Source organism: Clupea harengus, chromosome 22 (assembly GCF_900700415.2).
Source record: "Clupea harengus chromosome 22, Ch_v2.0.2, whole genome shotgun sequence".
Lineage (NCBI taxonomy): Eukaryota > Metazoa > Chordata > Actinopteri > Clupeiformes > Clupeidae > Clupea > Clupea harengus.
In genome coordinates, this window is record NC_045173.1 from 14770410 (window position 1) to 14793169 (window position 22760).

Below are 22760 nucleotides of genomic sequence, written 5' to 3' on the forward strand. Positions count from 1 at the left end.
TTACTGGTGGACGTCTTCTGTCCCTGTTTGAAGGTTACAGGTTTTGGAGCCTTGGGAGGAGTACGGTTGGCACTGCAGAAGCGCATTTCCCTTTCCGCACTCGGCAAGCAGCCAGTAGATGTCAAGAGCAAAAAGGGTTTTAGAGGCAATCAAAGCCCAACAGAACTGCAACACATTCTAGAACGTTCATCTGATCAGATACAAAAGTCAGGGTTTAGGTAGACTTACAGCATTGGGCACTTACTCCAACCACCTGCATGTGATTTGTGAGGCAATGCAGATGTGACAACACGGCCAGTTCAGTGAGTGAATATCCTTGTCGGCCCCTGCTCCAGTGAATGCCGTCATATGAATATATTACTCGGAAAAATGTGTGTACCCTGTTTTGTTTATTCATGGGATTCACTGTCAGATGTATCAGCCAGTGCTGTCGTTTTAGGCGTACTGCGTAATATATATCCACCAAGACATCATCACTTCCCCCTCCAGACGTGGTGCTGAAGAACAACCTTCACACATTTCCTTATGAAACGCTTTTATTGAATCCAAAGGCAGGGCTTACATGAGGCTGTGAAGACTCCAGCTAGACAAAAAAAAAAAAAGAATTCCAAACATTTTATATGTTGAGTTTTCTGGGGGGCGCGGGTCTTAAAACACAAAAGGCAATTGGCTGATTTGTCACATAGCTGGTATTTGCATGCTCAACACTATGTAAAGCATCAGAGGAGAAGTACGTAAGAACAGTTACAGACAGGCGTTGTACACCCCCAGGCCATCTGACTTTTGTTGGGTAAGGTAAGAACAGCAAACCTCTCTTCGTTCTGTGGGCTACCTAAGCACTTAACGTAAGGGGGCAAGCGCTTAGCGTTAGCAACAAAAGATGGTGTTTATATTTCAGGGTAGTTATCTCAGTGGCAGCTGTGTACAAATGGAGCGAGAGAAAGACGGATTGCAAAGAGAAACACGCGTATCAAGGATTTGACACTTGTTTTTCATTAATGGGACAGAAGCAAGAAGGAGACTGAACAGGAGTTTTGTTGGTGTGTGTGTGTGTGTGTGTGTGCTGGTGGATCTCTCAGCAGATGTCACTTCAGTGTGCCTTGACTGTGCAAGCTTGGTGGTGATTTGAGTGTCTGCTCCACTTGGGGGCAGCAGCATGATTTCAGGGCTTCTAGCAGTCGTCCAGGACTGCACAGATCTGCTCAAACACCTCATCCGGGGGCCTCTCTGCATCAATCTGCACACACAAAGGGACGAGTATAGGAGGGGAGATTACAGCAAGAGTTGCAAAACAGTTCCAGAGCTTTTTGGCAGATTGACCAAAAATGCCCGTAAGAGTGTAAACATGTATGTGTGGTAGGCTGCAAAAGCAACACTGAATGACTGATACACAATATAAAAAAAAAAAACATTTATGGAAATTGAATTGTAGCTGCACAAAATAGTAGGGCAATATAAATCCGACCCTCTCTGGGCCCTAAGTAGTGTTAGTGCACTGTGGCACAGTATGGAGTGAGAGGCTTTAAATTCTTCTCATATCTCATATTGCCACTCTAGCTGATGGCAATGTGAACTTGCAGAACATATGAAAAGGGAAGCATATGGTGGATTTGTCTCTCCAATCTGTTTTTGTTGTGCTGTAAATTGTATTTTTGAAGCTAGTAATTTATTTATCTATATTTTCCATCGGCCAAAGCCTGCAACACAACCTTAAGATCTTTTGTTTGTTTTTTAACCAAACTCTGTCATACCACACCAAAGGCTCTCCCACCTTGTGCAGAAGGCCTCTGTGTTTGTAGTGGGAGGCCACGGGTCGGCTGGTGCTGCAGAAGCTCTCCACCCTCCTCTGGACGTCCTGGTCAGCGTCCCGGCCGTCCTGCGAGCGCAGCGCCGTCCTGGCCCTCTGCTGCAGCCGGCTGGTCAGGGTGTCGGCCGAACACTCCAGCAGGAGTACCAGGCTGGGCTGGCTCATCTGAGCGGAGAGAGGAGAGGAGAAGAGGGATGAAAATCAGGAAGGGGGAAAGGAGTTGGGGAGGAGGGAGGTCGAGACTTAACTTTTCTATTGGAGCCATTTTCATCTGTGTATCTATTTTATATTGATAACTGGCTGTCATTTTCCAACATTGTGAAAGTAGAGCAGAAAAATCTTGGGTATAGACAGTGTTCTGCAATGAGCAGAACCCTCCATTACCCCCCAGTGTGGCCATCAAGGGTGATGAAACTGAAAGGCTTGTGCGGCGCAGCAGATGCCACAGCCTCACCCACTGGCCCCCTGTTCTGCTTTAGCACTTGTCCACATGTCAATCTGCAGGCAATCTGTCAGGCAACTGAGAGGCTCTTTCAGTGAGTGCCCACAGCCACTTACTGACATGATAGTGGAGTGGGCTGATGTCACTCACAAGAATAAAGAATGGGCGTTCACAAAGGTTGGCCAGTAGTAAGAAATGATTTTGGCAGGTAGTGACAGGTACCATTTTCACATGTTTGCCTCTCAAGATGGAGTCCCTTTGAAAGTGAGAACTCAACAAAGCTATTTCTGTGAGGAGGTACCTCGTCCTGGACTGAAAGGAGAAAAGGGAATGACAAGGGGAAAGGCAGAGTGAATGCTCACGCTGTTGTGTCACACTAATCAAGAGTGACATGGGCTTCGTACCATGAGTTGTGGAGTGACTGAGTGCACGCTGCATGACTGTTCTTGGCTAATTGTGTTGTTGTTTTGACAGACATCTAGTGGAAAGCACTGCCAAAGAGATGTGTTCAGGCACCCGCACAGAGACACACACACACACACTCACACAGAACACACTCACATGCCCTTCCCTGGCTCTAACCTTGGCTTCATACTCCTCTGCCTGTCGTAGGTCCCGTGGAAAACCGCTGATCAGAAAGTTCTTCCCGTGGCGTGTGGGGGCAGTCATGGACTCGCACAGCAGGTCCAAAAGGTTGTCCTGTACACACACACACACACACACACACACACACACACAAATAGCAACATTAATAAATAGACGGTCTCCATTCTGTCCCACCTTGAAACATCCATCTGTCACATCAACGCAGGGTCCAAAAATTCATGTCTGGCTTCACAAACATCATTCTGACAAACACCCCTGACTGAAACACTCTGTGACAGACCCACATCCATTCACTGTCTTGACCACCTTCTTATTTATTTTGACTTGAAGAGCTTTAAGCATTTAGTAATAAACATACATACACTGACACACAGAAAATATAAAGACAAACACATACACACCAGGAATAATAAAATATATAGCTGACATTTCATATTTCACACAGACAGTCAAAACTCACTACATACCCGTAAACACATCAAACATCAATTACACACACACACACACACGCATCGACACATATGTCTGGGTTACATCTCTGCCTAGGAAAGCAGTTCACTGAAGATGCTAACGATGTCTGCGTTGCTAAGCAACTGTACTGTAACATACTACACTTGATGAGCTCCAAATGTCTGTTTCCTCTGGCACGACCACAGCCACGCTGGCAACTGAGAGACGAACATAATCAGAACAGAGTCAGGCCACAGAACTTGGCCGACAAAGTGCTTTAAAAATCAACCCGCCATTTACGACAGCACCTATGCAGAGTACTGGGCTGTCTGAGAGCCCGCACAGGTGTGGAGGCGTCTCTGAAAATGAAGAAGAATTGGAACAAACGTCAGACTCATTTCTTCAGGTATTTGACGTTATGTGGGTCAGGGCTCTGAGTACGTCACAGACGTAGGCTGCTCTGATGAGGTACCAGTGACGCAGCAGGACAAATATATGGATTTGGCACAGGAGAAGACATGGCCTCTCATGGCTGACTATACTATACATCTCTGTGGGCCTAGCTTTAGTAATCTGTATACATGTTCACTATATGAGACCGTCCCCAAAGCCTGGGTGATTAAACTAAAAATCCTTGATATAAGGGTTCTCTTTCAGCCATCAGCTCTGTTGCCGTGTTTTGACGAAAGAGAAAACCACTTAAGTAGAAACTTCCACATTTTATAGAACTCACAGAGAATACACTGCAGAAAGGGTCTACATTTGACTTTCTATCAGGTGTAATGGTTCAGTATGAGGTGAGATTGAATATTTGGGGGGGAGGGGGGTTGTTACACTACCTGTGACTCAGGTGTTAAAGCATCATACTTCAAATGCCAAGGTTTCAAATGCGTGCATTCCCTTTGTTGTGAGCCAGCAACCTCACTTTTTCAAGGGGTGCAGGACATAATGCTCGTATGACAAAGTGTGTGACATGTTTTAAAACACATACAGTACGTAGGGATCTGCTGTGTTACCTCTTTGGACACCATGACTGCTATGTTCACTACATGAGTCATGTGGGTGGTGTCTTGAGCGCAAGGTGTGCACGTGTGTGTGTGTGTGTGTGTGTGTGTGTGTGTGTGTGTGTGTGTGTGTGTGTGTGTGTGTGTGTGTGTGTGTGTGTGTGTGTGTGTGTGTGAGTGCATGAGTATGTTTGTGTGTGTGTGGGCAAGGATGCAGTCTGACCTGTGGTAGTGGCTCTCCTCCCTGCAGGAGGTCTCGTAGGTATCGGCTCCTCTCGCTGTGTGACTGGAGCTCATTGCATAAGATCTCCCCGGGGGTCAGACGCCTCAGGCCATACCGTTCCTCCAGACGCTCGCACTGCAAAGCCTTCCCTGAGCCAGGACCACCTGTAGGAGGCACACACACACACACACACACACACACACACACACACAGAGAGAGAAACCAGAGTAAACATTTCTGCAGATGCGGGTTGAAAGATGGAGATATCCACATCACTATGCAGTTTATATAGGTGACGAGCAGAGAAAATAAAATAGGTGAATGAGGTGAACTCTCAATGAGTCTGACTCAGTGAGCGCCCAACTACAGTGGGCCTTGCTCTAGGGCTCTCTGGTACAATCAGAGCTGAGCTGGCGGTCTGAAGAGTGTGCATTGAAAGCTGCAGGGATCTCCCAAAGGAATCTAGAATTCACTCCCACTACTCTCTTTATCTCTCTCTCTCTTTCTCACTCTCTCTCTTTCTCTGGATTGTGATGGTGCCCAGCATGGTTTGTCAAAATAGAGCAGATTCTGTGTTGCATTTTTCACAAGCATAGCCATTTGAGCATACAGACTCTTGCATCTGAGAAGTATGCCTTCACGTTGTCTCTGACTGCACCTTTACACAGTCGATTGTGCACCACAGGTTTGTAATGACAGGGCTGTTACTCTGTTACTGTGGGATGACTAGCTGGAAAGCGGTGTGTATAATCTAGATATAGGGTCTGTGATATAGGTGATCGCTTATGTGAACAGAGACAGACAGGCAATCACGACACAAGTATTGGACAAATACAGATTCATCTCCATATTCCTCTGGAGAGCGGGATTCCAGGAAGCAGTTGAAACACCCTGCAATATGCGACCCCTGAATTAATCTGTGCTCCCTGTCAGTCAAGCAGTTGCGGTCATGGTTACCTATCCGCTGAGAGCCGGAACTGATCCCTCTGCATTACCGTCACCCATTTTCCTGATGGCTAGAAATGAAAAAAGCAGGCAGGGGAGGATACTACTGCCTGCGGCTCTGCCTGTTACCTGAACATTGCCCAAGAACTCATCAGCAGCATACACAGCCTCCATCATCCCTCCTATTCAGACAGCCCAGATAAGGCCCTGAACCAGCCCGACTCCCTTCCCCCTCTCTCATGAACCCGTCTTCAGTACCTCCACCATGACCAGTGGAGGGCACTTACATTATGAAACCTAGCAGCTCAGAAAAAGCCCGCTAATTGATTCCACTCTTTCTCCTTCTTCTCTTTTAGCACTTTTCCCCTACCTCTGCCTTTCACCCTCCCTCCCTCCCTCCCCAACCTCTCCTCTCCCTTTGTTTTTTTTGAAAGAGTGTGTGCTTTGTTTTTTTTTTAGTTCGGCTGACTGTGTGCCTCAGCAGGAGTGTGTCTTTTGAAGGGAAAAGCGGGGAGGGGAAAGCTTGTCTGCTTTCTGCCTCAAATGCACTCCGTCTGGCGCGCTCCGTGCTCTTCGCCGGGCCCATTAGAGTGTGCTGGCACAGAAGCGCTGGGACTGCGGGACAGCAGCGTTCAGCTGGGAGCTCATTTGATGGCCTCTGCTGCTGTCTGCTTCTTTTCTTTCTCTTTGCCAATGTCCATTTGAATGTTACCTTGCGTCACACTGCCTAGCACTATCTTTCTCTCTGTCTGTTGTTCTCCTTCTCTCTACCCACCCACCTCTCTCTCTCTCTCTCTCTCTCTCTATCTGTCTGTCTGTCTGAATGCCTGTCAGGAGACTGACAAAGGTAGATGCTGCCACATGGATTCATTCACAAGGTAATCAATGAGAAGATAACATGCCATCACACGGCAAAGGATAACATGACAGCCTCACACACACACACACACACACACACACACACACACACACACACACAGCACTCTACGCAGCAGCTACCAGGGCGAGCAGCTTCTAATGAAGTGGCATGATAACAATGAGGCAGGTGAGACACTTTAATTGCTTTACCCTGAAAACATACCGATCACGAAGATGACCTTTGGTTTCTTCAATTCCACAGGAAGGCCGACTGCAGAGAGAACAAAAAAAGAAAACCAAAGAGAGAGAGAGAGAGAGAGAGAGCGAGGGAGAGAAACAAACAAAAACATCATTTTATGCATGCAGGAGTGTCAACATGGTCAGGCAATAAGGACTTGCTGACAACTGATGCCTGTCAAGTAGATGCTTTGATTATGTTTTTGGTTCCTGCATATTGTTTCTGTATTGTGAGTTGCCCATTCATATTCAGCTCTTCAAGCCCTGTTTAAAATGCCTCACAGCACCTGGAACGGACCGACCCAAAAGATGTGTCTGGAAATAACACTTCCACAATGACCTGAATTAGAAGCAGATCCCCTCTTTCTTTATCCCTCAGTAGTGACTTCAGAACAACCCCAGACCTCCGAGAATGACTGGCAGTGCAGATGTGCTGAGTATGTGTGTGTGTGTATGGACTGCAGGCAGTATTGCAGGCTTGAAAGCACATAGACTGTTTTTTAGAGAAAGCTTGCGTCAGGTAAATCAGGGGCTTTGCGTTCGCACAGTATTTGCAAAGGTTGGCGCATTACAGAGGAAATTGCCGCAAAGTTACAGTTATTTATTTGTACAGCTGACGCACCAAAACATCTCTTTTCACATGAATGACAAAGAATGGTACAGAATCACACAGCATAATGTGTGCTAAGTACTCACTCTCTGTGGAACACCCTGCACATGCCGCCTCCTCCTCCTCATCTGCCTGTCGGTATAACAGAGAGACGGAGAGAGAAAGGGAATAAGAGAGACAGAGGGAGAAAGAGAAGAGAAAACATGAGCGAAAAAAACGATTGAATTCTACAATTATGCCCCCTGAGAGAAGCAGCAGCTCCACCACGAACACAGGCACTCCTCCGGACTGCCAATAAACTCAACTCCACTCTTAGCACACTGCCCTGGCAGGAACACTACAGACATTTAGGGCATACCGGCGAATAATAAACCGGCTAAAAGGTCATATGTTTTTTTTGTAATGTCTAAAAAGCAAACCTTTAAATGCCACATTAGTGACTGCGGTAGAGCTGTAGTGTACTCCCATGGAACACAGATTAAAGTGACAGTGACACGGGCTCTGTGTAACACTTTGGTGTTTGTTTAGGAACGGATCTTGGCTTTTGCGGTATGGACGGCCTTGTGCAGCACACCACATGCTGGTGGTGTTCAGCGGGGAGTGGGGATGAGGAGGTGATTGCAGAGAGGAGAGGGGGGCTGTGTGGCTGTCTGGAGGCTGGCACTGGTGGTGGCACAGAATCAGAGGGGTGAGGAGGAGGAGGAGTAGGAGTCCCGAAGGGTGGCAGCAGCGATGAGCCTGTTTGTCATGTGGGCACGCCAGCCGGCACAATGAGTCACCAGCATAGGGAAGGGGGGCTCAGGGGGTCTCACAGCCTCCTTCTCCCTCTCAGAGACATGCACGCAAACACACACACACACACACACACACACACACACACACACACACACACACACACACACACACACACACACATGCATGAACTCTCACAACCACACACAAACACATCCAACCACCCCCACACACACACAGACACACACACACACATAGAACCACACGTATACATAGATGCAAACATATATACACACACATGCTGAAAACCCATCTGGCTTCATAGACACCACTAATAACCTTCTCAGAAGGTTAATCACAGACAACCAGCATGAGTCAACTGCTCGAGTACACCACGTCATCCGGTCATTAAGAGAAGAGAAGAGGATAAAGCCAAAGGGGTCTCCACATTCAGAGGTCTGTTCATCACAGTGCTTCATTAGTTGGGGGAAAAACAAGGTGAACAAGAAAAAAAAAAAAAACGAACATCCGCTCTGGTAAGCTCAATTCAAGTCTCCCCTTCCTCCTTCCTGTTATCTCCTGCGATTTCCTCTCTCTTCCTTCCTGTGCTCGCACTTGTGAACATGACTGCCCATTCATTTAGTGGTGCGGCATGACCAATCACGGGGCAGACGTGCCAGCACGCTGTGTACTAAACTACTGAACTTGTGAACTAAAGTTATGCTGTGGCGTGTGGGAGCATTGCACTGACCCACCCATTGTTTGCACTTAGGATCTTGCTCATGGTATTAAATTAGCAAAATCATTTAGCCAAGTTATTAAATTAGCATTAGTTCATGCGCGGTGGTGGACTTTACTCGTTGACAATTGCCTGTCAATGCCAGACAACCTGCAGCAATCAGGAATCAAATCCGGGTCAACCTCTTGCCAAGCAGTGACACTAACCTGATATAAATGTATGGATGTCACAAAACTTTCTCCAGCTAAACCAAGATAAAACAGAGATATTAGTCATTGGTGAAAAAAACGAAAGAGAGAAACTATCTGCACACTTAAAAACACTAGCACTTAACACCAAGCACCAAGCCAGAAACCTAGTCGTCATACTTGACTCAGATCTCAATTTTGAAACCCATATCAAAAATATAATTAAAACATCTTTTTATCACTTAAGAAACATTGCTAAGGTGCAACCGTTTCTCGCTCAGGCTGACACCGAAAGACTGATGCACGCGTTTATCACGAGCAGGCTACACTACTGTAACTCGCTTTTGTCTGGTCTACCAAAAAAATCCATTAGTCAACTACAAACAATACAGAATGCAGCAGCGCGAGTCCTCACTAAAACAAGACGGAGAGCGCACATCACACCAGTATTAAAATCACTGCACTGGTTACCTGTTAGTTTTAGAATAGATTTCAAAGTTCTCCTACTAGTCTATAAATCACTCCATAGTCATGCACCTGAATATATAACAGACATGCTCTCAAGGTACACACCCAGTAGATCCCTGAGGTCCTCCGGCACTGAACTTCTAACAGTTCCAAAAGCCAGGACAAAGAGACATGGGGAAGCAGCTTTTAGTTTCTATGCCCCCAACCTTTGGAACACTGCCAGAATACCTAAGAATGGCTGAAACGGTTGAAACCTTTAAACATGCACTTAAGGCATACCTCTTTGATCTCGCTTATCACTCACTGTAAATACATTTATTTATTTACTTATTTCTGTCTCTTTTCAAGTGTTTGTACCTGCCCCCCCCCCCCCCCCCCCCCAGCAGCTGTCTCTTAGTTTGACGATAACTGTGCTGAGCAGTCCTTTATGGTGCCAGTGCGGTTAGTACGTAATTTCCTGTTTATTTATCTCTGGCAAAATCTGTGTCTCTTTATAAGTGTTTTGTAACCTGTAAAATGTATTTATTTAACATTTATGTAACATTTATTTATTTACTTATCTGTGTCTCTTTACAAGTGTTTGTAACCCCCCCCCCCTAGCAGCTGTCTCTTAGCAATTATCCTACCGACATTAACTACTTCACTTTTGTGTGACCCTAATACTTATCGTACACATTTCTGGAACGTTCTTTATTTGCCGTGGGAAAAAAAGACGATCACGTGATCGCACAAGTAGATAATATCTGTGGAATAAATGTAGCTGTGGGTAGTGTTTTTGTGAGGTGGTACAATATATCTGTCAGTATGAGGGTTTAAAAGGGGTTCAATTGGGAAAACATGGGCATGGGTGGTCAGGCATGCTGTGGGGGTGGGGGGGGGGGGGGCTGCCACCTGACTGTGCTGTAAGACGGGGGTTGGATGTGCCCCCAGGGGCCCACGGGTGGCCACAGATGACGGGGTCACTGCGTGGGCGACGGGTGCTGGTAGAAAGGCTGTTTTCTGTGTGTGTGCGCGTGTGTGTGTGTGTGCGTATTTGTGTGTGTAGGAGTGTGTGGGTGTTTGTTTCCACAGATTGTTGAAGTGTGTGGTTCAAGGAGTATGTGTGTGCATGTGTTTCTGTGTGTGTGTGTGTGTGTGTGTGTGTGTGTGTGTGTGTGTGTGTGTGTGTTTCAGTGTGTGTGTTTCAGTGTGTGTGTGTGTGGTGGTGACACTTTATTTCTCTCAACTTTAATGTAGCTGTCCAGTGTTTGCTTCCACTCTGCTGGTCATCCTCAGTGTGTGTGCTTCACATTCTGCACAGTACACACACACACACACACACACACACACACACAGTGACCATACACAGTGACCATACACACACACACACCACACACACACACACACACACACACACACACACACACACACACACACACACACCCACACAGTGACCATACACAATCCACACAGTACACACATGCATGCGTGCACACACACACACACACACACACACACACACACACACACACACAGACAGACATACAGGCACGCTGTTTCAGACACACACAAACACACACCCTGCACAGGGGACACAGCTGTGTGATGCTTGTGCTATTTGACATGCTTTGGCCTTCAAAGACAGAAGAGATTCAGGGATGCAGCTGCAGTTTCAAAGAGCAGGCATAAGCTCCCTCCATTTACACAATGCCCACATCTATTTAAAAAACAAACGAGGCTCTGACACAAACAAGATTTAAATCTAAAATGTAAGGGACGAGTGAGCGTCAGTGTGCCGAAATTAGTTGTGAGGTTATTAAAGCTGTGGGCGGTGGCAGTCAGCACCACAGCTCGTGTGGGCAGAACGTAGGTTCATTAGTTCTGAAGGGTGTGCCATTACTGAACAAAGTCTGGGGACAAACCCTGAGAATCACATCAGCCAAGACAGTTCCATGTGCACTGGAGACATGATCGCAGAAAAATATGCATGGATAACTAAGCAAGCACCAGAATAACCAAGTGATCTGTCTATAATCTATGGGATCTATATGATCAACTCAGCATGTCTCTGTGTTCCTGATCATTCTACATGGTCTAGCTAGCAGATAACCAGGCTGTCTACTATATAACAATTTAACTACATAACCAAACAACCTACCACATAAAAAGCAAACTGAATAGTCAAGTGGACTGCAGATAGTCAGAGTGCTGGAGTCACAGGTTACCAGTTTACCTTCAAATCACAGCATTTGGATGCCTACGTGGGCCGCACTGTGTTCCTCTTGCTTGCTATTTAAGTTAACAAGTCATCTTGAATGGACAAGCCTGGAGTTCATTTCTGGTGAATGCTGAACAAAAAGTCTGTCAAGTCTAGGTAGAGAAAGTGGATGGCAGGGTAATTCCCCCTGTGAAGGAAGGAAAAAGCTCTATAGGTGTAAATGGGTCATTTGGAGCCGAAGATGCAGGCTCTGAACAGATCAGATCTGCCAGTGACAGGTCTTTGGCAGAGTCGTTTAAGTGTGTCAGAGCAGGTCTAGAAGGGAAGTCAGTGAGGGGCAGCCACACCAGTACTGACAGCGGGCAGGAAGTGCCATTGCCCGGGGGCTGTCCATCCCGTCTCTTTTTTTTACAAATCACAGAAATAATTGAGGAATAATTATGAGGATGGTGGGCTGTAATTGGACACTAAATGCACACTGTGCAGCAAGGCAACAGTACTCAAGAGGAGGCAGCTTGTTATTGACTTGTGGACAAGAACCTATGATGTTCTTCCCAGTCAATGGGTGAAAATGCCAGTGTTTAATTGCATGCTGTTGCGAAGAGTACTGGACATCAGTGGTCAGCTTACAAATCCCACAGCACTTTGTCTTCCTGCACAGGTGAACAACAGCTCAGGTGAATCCAATTAAGGTGACAAAGCATGGTTGGATTGGCAAGGCATATTTAAGCAATAGTAGGCAACACACATAGGTGGTCTTGTCCATGAAGAGTTGAGTGAGTGAGTTTGTGTAAGTGGTGCCACTGTGTTTGGGTACAACCATGGTCATTGAGGTGCCTGTATGGAACTGTAGATGGTGATGGGTGGATGCTGGCTGTGCTGCATGCCAAACATATATAATTAAAGTAGATCAAATAAATAAAGTTAATTCACCTCCAAGACCACCTAGTCAAGAGTAACGCATGCACACACTCTTAGACTTATCAATGCTTGAGGGCACTGACCTTCAAATTCATACTACATATGTAACCTATAATGCCAAATTATTAATGTCCATGAGTACAGAAGGGAAGCTGTGGAAAGGTCTCAGGTGGTGTGCAGGCATCCTACAGGGACATCAGAAGAGTGCTTGGAGAGGTAGCAGGAGAAACAGGGCTGCTGTTTTCTGTCAGCGGGTCCAGAGTTACCTCGCAGTGCCTCAGCCAAGTGGGAGATAGACGCCTGCTAATCTCCTGCATCTGACGTTGTAAGCTGCTCGTAGCTCTCGTTGCCTCGCATTACGCTGCCCGTCAACCGCTTTGAGCTTCGCACTCAGTTGCTCTCTCTGACTCATCTTGGCTTTTTGAAACTTTGATTCATTGCGTATCCTTTTTTTTCTTTTTGTTTTTTAATGGGAGCAATCTGAATACTCACATTAATGCAATTCCAGTCGTTTTGTATAAGAGAGAGAGAGGCAAAGAGCGGTTCAAAGTAATTGTAATAGAAGCTTAAATGGCAAAGGGAAATTACCATAATACCTCATGGGAGATATAATGAAGCTTTGCTATACTTCATCAGTAGTTACATATTCTTTATTAAATTACATGTTCTTAAGCAGGCCGACATGATACAAGCAGCACACAGGCAGTGGGGATACAAGAGGGGAGTTATATTGCTATGTATACATAGCGTAGCATGTCTATATCAGAGAATTAATGCTTTACCTACCTGTTCATCAAATTTGGAGGGATCATCTGCCTCTGTTAAGCTTGTAGTATCTGACAGCAAACTAAGGTCAAGCTCACTAGGGCCTGCAAAGAAAGACATACAAAGAGAGAGAGAGAGAGACAACAATGTACAACAACTGCGAACAGAGAGGAAGTGGCTGCTGTGATTCATTTTACAAGCCCCAGGCTACTTTACCCTCATCACGGACAATAACACTCATGCATCAGACAGGGACTAATGTTTAAACACGGGTCTGACGAGAGGCCTCAGGAATTATTTTGTTAATACTCCACTACAAGAAGCAACAATCAATACATTATCCTTGCCTCAAGCCATTCTTTAGTGGACCTGACGGAGATCCATTGAGAATCATAGTACATGATTTATTAAATTTAAAAAATGTATTAGGAACATGATTGGTCTTCTAGGCAAAGAATACATGAAATACGCATACAGACAGCTTGAGTTATCAGGTGACCTTGGTTTAAGACGTCAGAGATTATTTTTTACATTACTTTCTTGAGAATTGAGAAGAATTCTCACATCGTGGATAATTCTTCATTCAGTCATTAGGTCCATTTGAATAGACAATCTTGACAACTACAACAAACTGTCTCAGATATTCTGTCGTATGTGTGCTTATTGTTACCATACCTACCATTCAATTTAATTTCCCATTGCCTGAATTTAATGACAGCCCATGCAGAGATTCATCCATGCTCTGTGGTGAGGGAGTCAGGGATAGACTTTGAGCTTCACTTACCACTGATGCAAATCCTATTTTGGGCATGCAATATAATGTGCATATAATGTAAAAGGCCCAGCACACCGTGAGACTGCTGAGAAAAAGACTTGCAGGAGGTACAGGGTTTTGCATTGACTATTCATCATCGACTGTGCTACGAATGCTAGTCACCCCAAAAATAAGTATTCCTTGGCATGCTGATTGTAGCATAACGCTCTTAGCAAGGCAAAGCAACACAATCTGATTCAGCACTCTGCAGTAAAAACAGCGACAGCTGAAGATAAGCCCTGACGTGTGCCCGGGCGAAGATGACGGCATGTAAGAGAACAACCTTGACTGTCAATGCCAGAGGAGTCCACTGCCCTGTCATGGCAGAGTGAACATCATGAGCTCTGCAGACTGTCATCCCCCCCCCCCCCACACACACACACACACACACATATACACACACACACTCACACACACACACACATCCAAACCCCAGTACTGTCATTCATTTATCTACCATTAGGGACAGCTTCTATGGTAATCCCAACCAAAAACGATCCAGCGGAGGGGGTCAAGTGAGCAATTTAGCAGAGTGGAAGTGGTGCCCAAACCACTAAGAGACCTGCTGTGCTTTTATCCTCTCCCTTCTCTCTCTTTCCCTCTCTCTCTCTCTCTGTCTCTTTAACTGAGCAATTTTCAGAAGGCTGATAGGATCCAATCCATTGCTTCCTTGGGGAGAATGCAAACTGTTTGGTTGGAAGATTAAAGGGATGGAGGTTATCCATCACATTTAAAACCAGTGCTGTCACACCTGGGCCTCAGACAGAACTCAGGCAGAAAGGCTCTCACCACACTTTTACAAGTATCCCCATTACAACTCAAAGAGAGAGGTACCAGTTGGCAAATGGCAAATGGACCCCCATTCCCCCCACGCACACCACCACCTCCGACCCGAGTCATTGTAAAGGGATGAGGGCTGTGAAAGAGGTTTACTCTCTTCATTTCCTGAGAGATCAGAGTTGGCACGCGTCCCCCGCAATACTCTGGTGAGACACTGAGAGGCCGAGCAAAGCCCTCAAATCCTGCCTGATACTGAGTTTCCTCTGCAATTTCAGTGCCTTTTATCTCAGGCAGTGAGGATGAGGGTGGGTGTTTGTCTATCTTTTTTTTTCTCTTGAACGGGGAAAACCTAGCCTGTCCAAACTCCCCTGATGCAACACTGATGGAAGGGATAGTGCAGAGAGATAAAGATGATCCTGGCAGCTGAAAAGTGCTAAAGAGCCCCTGACTTCCAGAGCATTTCTGCATCTGCATCTGCATCTGCTGCTGAGGTCTGCTTGACATACACTACCGTTCAAAAGTTTGGGGTCACTTAGAAATTTCCTTATTTTTCAAAGAAAAGCACTGTTTTTTTCAATGAAGATAACATTAAATGAATCAGAAATACACTCTATACATTGTTAATGTGGTAAATGACTATTCTAGGTGGAAACGTCTGGTTTTAAATGAAATATCTACATAGGTGTATAGAGGCCCATTTCCAGCAACTATCACTCCAGTGTTCTAATGGTACATTGTGTTTGCTAATCGCTTTAGAAGACTACTGGATGATTAGAAAACCCTTGAAAACCCTTGTGCAATTATGTTAGCACAGCTGAAAACTGTTTTGCTGGTGAGAGAAGCTATAAAACTGGCCTTCCTTTGAGCTAGTTGAGTATCTGGAGCATCACATTTGTGGGTTCGATTATACTCTCAAAATGGCCAGAAAAAGAGAACTTTCATGTGCCAGTCTATTCTTGTTCCTAGAAATGAAGGCTATTCCATGCGAAAAATGGCGAAGAAACTGAACATTTCCTACAACGGTGTGTACTACTCCCTTCAGAGGACAGCACAAACGGGCTCTAGCCAGAGTAGAAAGAGAAGTGGGAGGCCCCGGTGCACAACTCAGCAAGAAGACTATATTAGAGTCTCTAGTTTGAGAAATAGACGCCTCACAGGTCCTCAACTGGCAGCTTCTTTAAATGGTACCCGCAAAACGCCAGTGTCAACGTCTACAGTGAAGAGGCGACTCCGGGATGCTGGCCTGATGAGTGGCAAAGAAAAAGCCATATCTGAGACTGGCCAATTAAAAGAAAAGATTGATATGGGCAAAAGAACACAGACATTGGACAGAGGAAGATTGGAAAAAAGTGTTATGGACAGACGAATCAAAGTTTGAGGTGTTTGGATCACACAGAAGAACATTTGTGAGACGCAGAATAGGTGAAAAGATGCTGGAAGAGTGCCTGACGCCATCTGTCAAGCATGGTGGAGGTAATGTGATGGTCTGGGGCTACTTTGGTGCTGGTGAAGTGGGAGATTTGTACAAGGATTTTAAATAAGGAAGGCTATCACTCCATTTTGCAACGCCATGTCATACCCTGTGTACAGCGCTTGATTGGAGCCAATTTCCTGCTACAACAGGACATTGACCCAAAGCACACCTCCAAATTATGCAAGAAATATTTAGGGAAGAAGCAGGCAGCTGGTATGCTGTCTGTAATAGAGTGGCCAGCGCAGTCACCAGATCTCAACCCCATTGAGCTGTTGTGGGAGCAGCTTGACCGTATGGTACGCAAGAAGTGCCCATCAAGCCAATCCAACTTGTGGGAGGTGCTTCAGGAAGCGTGGGGTGAAATTCCTACAGATTACCTCAACAAATTAACAGCTAGAATGCCAAAGGTCTGCAATGCTGTAATTGCTGCAAATGGAGCATTCTTTGACGAAAGCAAAGTTTGAAGAACAAAATTAATATTTCAAATAAAAATCATTATTTCTAACCTTGTCAATGTCTTGACTATATTCTCTATTCATTTTGCAACTCATTTGATAAATAAAAGTGTGAGTTTTCATGGAAAACAAGAAATTATCTGGGTGACCCCAAACTTTTGAACGGTAGTGTATACCACAATTATAAGTCAAAAATTGGGTCAAAGTTGCCCAAAGGTGCCCAAGGTTGTGTGACTGCCCAAGGGACCATGTGAGCTGGCATTGCCCCTGAATTCACACACACAGATAGCCCAGTAGGTAAAGGTCCAGTATTTAGCAGATGCTTTTATCCTAACGCTAACCACTGTACCACCACCACCTAAGGTACAGCACAGTAGGTAAGTGCAGTTGGTACAGTAAGGTTCCATCACAGTAGGTACAGCATGCTAGTGCTTATGCTTGTGATCATCAGAGGAGCATGCATATCACCAATCAGTAAAGTGCTTTTGTAGGGGACATTTCATCGCTTGAATAGTTCTTGTTCATGGCCTTGCTGGACATTCCTGTGGCATTACCGTGGCAAGATTTGAAGATGTGAAAACCACAGACAGTGCAGCATGAGCGGATTGTTCCAGGGCGAGCTTGCATGGTAAAGAATAAACAGAGATAATATCTGTGGTCTCGTAGGTCACATGCCTGAGGCAGAGGAGGTGAGACCAGAGATGTAACCTTCTAACTGAGACTGCCTTCACTGTCATCACCCTGGCCTTGGGCAGTGAGGAGTGCGGGAGTGTGTGTGTGTGTGTGTGTGTGTGTGTGTGTGTGTGTGTGTGAGAAAGAGAGAGAGAGACAGACAAACAGGGAAGGCAGGTAGACTGTCTTTATGAGTGTGAGAATGTGTATGTATGTGTGTGTGTGAGTGAAAGAGAGAGACAGACAGACAGACAGACAGACAGGGAGAGGCAGGTCTTTATGAGTATGTATGTGTGTCTGACAGGGAGAAAGAGGCAGGAAGATTGGGAGGGAGGAAGCCTTTTTTGGAGCAAGGGTGTATGAGTGAATGTGTTCATGTGTTTCTGGCAGGGAGACAGAGAGACTAGGAGAGAGAGACTCCCTCCTTGTGTTTAAGTGTGTGTGTGTGTGTGTGTGTGTGTGTGTGTGTGTGTGTGTGTGTGTGTGTGTGTGTGTGTGTGTGTGTGTGTGTGTGTGTGTGTGTGTGTGTGTGTGTGTGTGTGTGTGTGTGTGTGTGTGTGTGTGTGTTCGGGTTGGGGTGGTTATGGGTTCATTCCCCTCCCTCCCATCTCTGTCCCCTCCGGGTCCTGCCCTGTCAGCTCCACTCCGATCTTAAGCTTTGCTTAGCTTATCAGTCGCAGCCCAGTGTCTGGCTACGAGCCACCCTGCCTCCAGTGGACCAGGGTCATTAATAAAACCATCTGTCTGAGCCAGTGCAATCTCTCTGCCAGCACTCACCCCCAACAACAGCTAGTGCGGAGTGGTCCTCACAAGCACACTCCCTGAAGTGTGTGTGTGTTTGCGGGCATGCATGTATCATCATATAATTAATGCAGTGTGTATGGGTATGTGCATCATTGCATAATTACAACTGCTCCTTTCAAGATTGGCCACTGCTTCCCCTATCTGTTAAAACCTTTTGAAAACGAGTCCATACTAACAGCAAAGACACTGCGATGTTCACGGGCGAACTGAGACTTGTGTGTGTGGTATGACTGTGGCTGTGTGCTGTCAGAGTATAAAGATGAAAATGTTCAGGACAGACCGTGCTCTTCTTTCCAGTAGCATCAGCAACGACCACAACATGTGGCTGCCTCATCATCAGTCACGCAAGAGCACTTGTAACACCACGGCAGAATACCTCTTTGTTTGCCAAAATGTCAACTTTCTTAATTGCTGAACGGCACTGATTCAAATAACTTATCCCTAACCAGATTTAATTATAGATCTGATTTAACACTCTGCCGTCTTTAAAGGATTTTTAACAACGTGAATTAACATATAGGCATCCATCTGCAAAGCCCATACTAAATATGAATCAAACAATAACATTACACTGTAGACTGTGAGGCCTGTAATTTCATGCGTGATTACTATTCGGACCTAACATTACAATATGTAATGCATTAAAGCAATCATCTTTGCCTACGTCTGTAATAGAATAATATCACTTGGAGATACTGCTGAAATAATTATGTAAATGTCCACAAACCAGCGAGCTAGATGAGAAAACGAGTCTGCTAGAGTTTGACCTTCACATCAGTCCACTAATGGCCACTGTCAGTCTCCAACTCTATCCACTCCCTATTGATCTCAGACTTCTCTCCGTATGGCCTCCGCTGCAAACATCCTCTCCTGTTGCACCACTCGCACACCAACACACTGGAGGGGATGAGCTGAGAATAAATACATTCATAAAATGAATAAATAATAAATACAAAAAAATGCTCTTCTTCTTCTTTTCCATTTCTCCCCTCATAAATCAGCTCCACTCTCTGGGGCAGGCCAGTTGATTCAACCCTGCAAGCCTCTCTCACCACCCCACCTCCTCCAACACAGCTTCAGGAAGCTGCCCTTACACAGAGCCTCGGCCTTGCCTGTCAGCTCATCTGCCCAGCTCTCCCTTCCTGCCTTGTCCCGGCCCTGTCCTAGCCAAGGTCAGCGACTGGATAAGGCAGATTAATGCTCCACATCAGAATGTAGCGGGTCACGTCTTCCGACTCCTTGAACCCCATACTCATGTAAGGAAACCAGACAATGCAAAACAACCACTCAGACTTGTTGGCTGCATGCTGCAATGGCGAAACTGTGCGTGGTATCCTAAAAGCACAGCTTCACACGTTCCTCCCTCATCTAACATGAGCCAGAGACTTCACGCTACCTTCAGGTACTAATACACTGGAATAAAATCATGCTGTTAAGGGTAAGAGACAGAGCACTCAAGATTTTGAGAAACTCATGTGGTGTCTTTCAAGTGCCATGACAGAACAGAGACCACTAAGTTTCCTGAGTCAAGCACTCTTCACCATGAAAGCTGAAAGTGAATTTGACAGCCATTGTTCGGGAAGCTCACAGTAGGGACGATATGCTTTCAGTGGTTGGCTTAACCTCCATTTCTTTCTTTATCATTCTTCTGCTCCCCTGTAGTGCAATATTTCAATTTCATCCAACACTACCCCAAGTACATTTATATTGTGATGCTATCATTATGGCGGCCAGCCTGCGTGCAGTGGCCGTGTTTGCAGTGTTTTTTATCTCCTTCCTCTTCCTTTTTTTTCACCCATATTTGGTCGATGGTTTGGTTTGATTTGGTCTTAGACTTCACCGATCCGCATGAAACTTAGTATGGTTGTAGCCGCACAGGGCTGGTACAGAAAAGAGGGTTTGTGTCCCTAGGTGTGCATGTCCCTTCGTGCTAGCTCTCCCTGAATACCTGTGTGAATGACCAGTCTGATTTCAATGTTGTAGACGCATTCATAGCATATAGAAGCTATTTACCCGATTTCAAACATATCGGCCATAAGATGACACTACAACAAGCTACAACATGGTTTATTCTATCTTAAAAATCTGTCTTTACATCCTTACGTAACATTTACAAAATTCACAACCTGTCAGTGTACAGCCACCACATCAACTATAGTTCCTTAAATTTTCACTCAGAATAGGATACACAACAAACATTGCCAGAAGCGTAATCATTTAAGATAACACCACCTTCATAAATATCTTGTTATTTCACTTAATTTGTGCTCATTCTGTCACTTATTGTGGAGGTCATGTTACACATCGCTATGCAATACAATCTAGTTTCAATATTAGTTTATGCATCGTCATAGGACCTGTGCATGTTATGCGGTATGTATGCAAAGCCCATCAATGCAAAGCATTATATTGAATTACATTAATGTGTACCTGCCACTGGTTCTTTGGTAGGAAAGAGCTTGTTGTCCACAGTCAGACTGATGTCGAAGAAGACGTCCTCTTCATCCCTGTCGGCATCGAGCTGTGCAGACAGGAAAGGAAAAAGATGTGATGAGTCATCCAGAACACTCCAGATCTGTCACCTCCAAACAGATGGGCATACGAAGGAGCAGTCTTCATCTCTCCCTTCCTATCAACACTTTCGTACTGCGTGCAAAAAACAAAGTTCCTTCCTACCGCCTTCAGATCCTACAAATCTGAAATGGGGGTTTATATTCAACATCTCTTTGAGCTTTTAAAAGTTCTTTGCAGTGGTGAGATTTTCATTAAAGCCCAAACACCCCGCTCAGAACAACACTCGCTGACCCCACCTGTCCTTTCCCCAAGGCTGAGCCTACTGAAGAATGACAGCTTGTTCCACCGGTGATACCCTTATGCAATACGTGTAAACACAGGAGGGTAAAGGTCTTTTGATGACACTCTAAAAGGTTGCTGCCACAGCATGCCATATGCATACGAATGCACACACACACACACACACACACACACACACACACACACACACACACACACACACACACATACACATACAAACACACACACACAAACACACATACATAGAAAAACAAGATATGGGAAGGAATGACCCCCCCCTCCATCCCCCACCAGCACACCTTCCAATTCACCTCTCCTCTGGTTTCTATGACAACAGACTAAAAAGAACTGCTCTGTGGCATGTACTGTGGTGTGTCTCCCTGTGCTAGGCTTCCGGAAGCACACTTAATTCTGTGTAGCTTTCAAAGATGCAAAACGCCTTTGAGCCGGTCTTGTGCATAAGTCCGACTCTCTGACAGAATCCAACTTGCTACAGCAAAGGCCCACCCGTTCTACTGCTACAATAAATCGCTTTCATGTCCAGATTGTTACAAGATCTTAGTGGAGCCCCAGTCAACACTGAAGAATTGTGTGATTGTGTTGTGACTGAATAGTCACTTTATGTCTAACACATTGTGTTGCACTGTGTATAAAATGTGCTATAGACATAAAGTTTGACTTGACTTGATTTGAAAAACTGAAAGCAAATGATGTACAGACCAATGGTCTATGAGTTAAACCGTGGTTCTGATCAACTGTTTAGCTGGGATTTCCGACTAAAGCTGATCTAGATATAAAATGACACAGTTCATTTTATTCCCCATTTATAAAGTGCTGAGATTAATACAAAAATACCTCGATCTCTAAACAGTTTAGTTGTTAATGCCAGTCTTAATCTGGGGATAACAAGATGCATGTCTAAAACCATATGATGGATAATGTGCTAATTAGACGAACACAAGCTGGGAGGTCTCTTGAGGTACGTTTTGGGCGGACAGACCTGGCCAAGAGGAGCGGTGGTCTGACTGCAGGCTTAGCCTCCCTCAGCAGGTTCATTTAAAGCGCACAGAAGAAGCTCTGGCCTCTGAGTCACGCCACAGAGCCCCTTGCGGTTGTAGCAGAGTGGAGTGAAGTGCTGTGTAAAGCCCAGGTGGTAGTTAATTAAGACCGTCTCTCTTGCTAGGGAAAGAAAGGGTAACTTCAATCAAGCCTCACAACAACGAAAAAAAAAAACCTGTTATCTCTCTGGCGGACTGCCATAATCCCAGCTGATGCTTGAAAGTGTCTGGGTTTGGCCGTCTGAGGTTTTCAGTCGTATTAAAGAGTCAATTAAAATTGAACCCCCCCCCCCACCAAACACACACACACTAAAGATGCAAGGTGACACCTACGTCATGAGCATCGGGGAAGGTTTCTGAGGCTAGCTGTGTGTCATTGGCTAGACAAGACAGCTTTTTCATTTTTTCTGTGTTAAAATTCCAGGAAGGCTACGCTCCAACTACAAACGTACAGAGTACCCGGGCTGGGCAGTCTCACCTGGAAAAACTGTTTGGTTTTGTGATTGTAAAGGTCATGAACTTTCAGCTGACATTTACACCCCTGTCTGCAGTAGAATATGTTGGGTTTGAATTGTTTATATGGTCTTTTGATAGCTAGTCCATGTCAGTAGTTTTATTTGTAAGCAGTAATGATCTGAAATGTGTCAGTGAATCCATATGACCTTTTCCAGCTCATAAAACGTACATACATCTCTGA

General features: G+C 45.3%; 1 protein-coding gene across 2 annotated transcripts in view; it reads right to left on the reverse strand.

Annotated features, from left to right (window-relative positions):
- Window positions 1-518: 518 nt before the first annotated feature.
- The window catches only part of ak5 (adenylate kinase 5), a 46592-nt gene continuing 24350 nt past the window's right edge, over window positions 519-22760 (reverse strand). Inside the window, exons 7-14 of one of the 2 annotated variants that reach the window (XM_012815332.3) lie at window positions 20622-20712; window positions 13214-13296; window positions 7269-7314; window positions 6559-6606; window positions 4533-4696; window positions 2832-2948; window positions 1772-1972; window positions 519-1237 (exon numbers count right to left, since the gene is read on the reverse strand). In XM_012815332.3, coding sequence (XP_012670786.1) covers window positions 1172-1237; window positions 1772-1972; window positions 2832-2948; window positions 4533-4696; window positions 6559-6606; window positions 7269-7314; window positions 13214-13296; window positions 20622-20712 — 816 coding nt within the window. In that variant the 3' untranslated portion in view covers window positions 519-1171. Of the gene's footprint in view, window positions 1238-1771; window positions 1973-2810; window positions 2949-4532; window positions 4697-6558; window positions 6607-7268; window positions 7315-13213; window positions 13297-20621; window positions 20713-22760 lie in introns of both variants that reach the window. The other variant, XM_031559908.2, reaches the window with a different exon arrangement.